The 2,838-nt window shown below is 34.6% G+C and overlaps 1 protein-coding gene across 1 annotated transcript in view; it reads left to right on the top strand.

Annotated features, from left to right (window-relative positions):
* Window positions 1-839: 839 nt before the first annotated feature.
* Window positions 840-2,838, top strand: part of LOC106476031 (regulator of G-protein signaling 7-like) — a gene marked incomplete at its 3' end in the record, with an annotated part of 17,501 nt that continues 15,502 nt past the window's right edge. Inside the window, exons 1-3 of the mRNA XM_022380014.1 lie at window positions 840-890; window positions 1,315-1,404; window positions 2,400-2,461. Coding sequence (XP_022235722.1) covers window positions 840-890; window positions 1,315-1,404; window positions 2,400-2,461 — 203 coding nt within the window. The remainder of the gene's footprint in view (window positions 891-1,314; window positions 1,405-2,399; window positions 2,462-2,838) is intronic.

The raw sequence follows: 2,838 nt of genomic DNA, 5'->3' as shown, positions 1-2,838 counted from the left end.
AAGTGTGATGTTAGATTTGACTGTTCCAAGTATGATGTTAGATTTGACTGTTCCAAGTATGATGTTAGATTTGACTGTTCCAAGTGTGATGTTAGTTTTGACTGTTCCAAGTTTGATGTTAGTTTTGACTGTTCCAAGTGTGATGTTAGATTTGACTGTTCCAAGTATGATGTTAGATTTGACTGTTCCAAGTATGATGGTAGATTTGACTGTTCCAGGTGTGGAGTCTGATTTGACTGTTCCAGGTGTGGAGTCTGACTTGACTTTTTCAAGTGTGGAGTCTGACTTGACTGTTCCAAGTGTGGAGTCTGACTTGACTGTTCCAGGTGTGGAGTCTGACTTGACATTTTCAAATGTGGAGTCTGACTTGACTGTTCCAAGTGTAGAGTCTGACTTGACTGTTCCAGGTGTGGAGTCTGACTTGACTGTTCCAAGTGTGGAGTCTGACTTGACTGTTCCAAGTGTGGAGTCTGACTTGACTTTTTCAAATGTAGAGTCTGACTTGACTGTTCCAAGTATATGTTTGGATTTTACTGTTCCACATATGGAGCAGATTTCGAATGTTCCACCGCGGTGGAACCAAACTCTGGATTTTAGTGTTATAAATCGGTAAAATTACGCTGGATCACTCGAATTTCTCACACATCTCTAATAAAACGTTTTTTTTTGTTGTTGTTGTTTTGCAGACGCATCGGTGCTGAAACTGTCTGTCCGTATTTCTCTTCAAACATTCAGATTTTAATAATATTGAAATATCTTGTAATTTCGAATACAATACAAAATTTATACAGCTCCGATAAAAAAAAAGTTAGTTATCTAGAATTTGGTTTCCTTAAATGATGGCACACCGTGTTGTGAAGTTAGAAGTTTTTTTGAAGAGATGTAAATCGGTAGGGTTTCGACTAGTTAGAATTATAATCTACCCTGTTAATAGAGTCACCAGGAGCGTGATGACAAAACCTTGTCGAAACGTCGTACATTTGCTGTTATGTTAAACTTATATTAAAGTTTTTCTTCATTACCCATTCAAGCCGTCTCCAACCATTATTAGACCCTCATTGGAAAGCCTAGCCCCCAGCATTCCCTCCATCTGACATAGTTTTTAAAATTTCTAAATTCTCTAACTTGTGACTCCCACTGCCATGTAAATTCTCTAACTTGTGACATGAAAGTGTTATTTTCGGGTTTTAATTCCACCTGGTTTAAATTTTCGCTTCTTCAAAGTTACTTCTAGTAAAGTTAGTACCCAAGTTCTGTCAAAATATTTACCTCAATATTAGTCGTAAAATACATTTTTGTTTTTTCACTCTCTAGCACATGCAGTGTTCTGTGTCTGGAGGAAGGATTAGTCCTAGTGTTTCCGAGGCTGAGCTAGCGAATCCAAGCAAGGCCTTAGAAACAGAGGTAAGGTCTCGATCACACAACTGACTTTTAATATTGTTTTATTTTGTTGTGATATCAGGTAACAAGAAACAACATAAAAGCAAAGCGACATCTTTCGTGTATTTCTTTCTATAATGAGTAAAACAAACAAGTGACTTTGATATTGATTTAACAACACAAAGGTATCTCACGCACATAAGTTCGATAAGCACGCTACTCCAGGACCGTTGGTAGAATTTTAACGTGACAACTAAGCGACACCTATTGTCGAATATTTGTCCTATCGTATTGTGGGTAATATTAGACTAGAATAATTTTTTTAAAAGGGTTTTCACGACATTCATATGTGTTATCTGAATTTTTTATCAGAGCTAAACCTGATCCAGAAGCGAATCAAAAGCTAACTTTAACAAAAGAAATGAATATGTGAAAGTGGTGAAACCTCGTTTTCAATAATCTTCATTCTAGTTCAAGTATTCATTTTCGCCTATAATTAATATATATATATATATATTTATATTATTTTTTATCTGCCATAATACCACAATTACGTCATAAATAAAGCCAATTAATCCCAGTTATTTGCACAATAGTAATTTTCAGCACACAAAATAATTCAAATATTTTTTTTAGAAACATTAATCATAAAATTAGTTAGACTTTAAAACTGCTACACAAGTTTTTGTGTTTTGTACGACATAAAATATTAAATTAAAATATATGTTACTTCTTTGGAACAATTACGAACAGGTATTAACTGATTAAATATCCTTTAAATTTTTGATACACTTACTTTGATTTTTGTCTTTCAAATCTCTGGAGTAAAAAAAATCGGTTAATCTGTTGTTTGTTGTGTTGTTATAAAATTACTAATATAATTAAATATATTAGATATAGATATATATACTAAAATAAACGTATTAAACGTACGAACATCAATCAGTTTGTTCGCGATTCGTGGCAACCACGAATTAAATTGCTCATAATAACTTAATAATCTTGTTTTTTTTACACAGATTGCAACTCTGAGGAGCCGTCTAGAGAGGAGAAACGTTAAAATATCTAAAGTTTCAGAATCGTAAGTTATATTCTTCTGTGTGTAGAGCTTCCATTCATTCTTATAGTAATGAAACTTGATTATATGTATTTTAATCTTTTTAATAACAAACAAGAGACACATTTTTCAGATGGCGCTACTTCATCTAAGATTCTTTAATCGTTACGAATGCCATGAAAACGGGAAATTCGCTTGTTTGTTTTTTGGTGCAAAACTACAAACTAGGCTACCTGCGCTCTGTCCACCATGGGAATTGAACCTCGAATTTTAGCAATGTCAGTCCTTAAATTACCGTTTTGTCCCCCCCCCCAGTGGGACAGCGGTATGTCTACGAACTTACAATGCTAGAATCCAGGTTTCGATACCCGTGGTGGGCAGAGCACAGATAGCCCACTGTG

Source organism: Limulus polyphemus, unplaced genomic scaffold (genome assembly GCF_000517525.1).
Source record: "Limulus polyphemus unplaced genomic scaffold, Limulus_polyphemus-2.1.2 Scaffold9666, whole genome shotgun sequence".
In the NCBI taxonomy this organism is placed as follows: Eukaryota; Metazoa; Arthropoda; class Merostomata; order Xiphosura; family Limulidae; genus Limulus; species Limulus polyphemus.
Note: the sequence above shows the minus strand (reverse complement) of the source record. Positions and strands in the feature narration are given on the sequence as shown.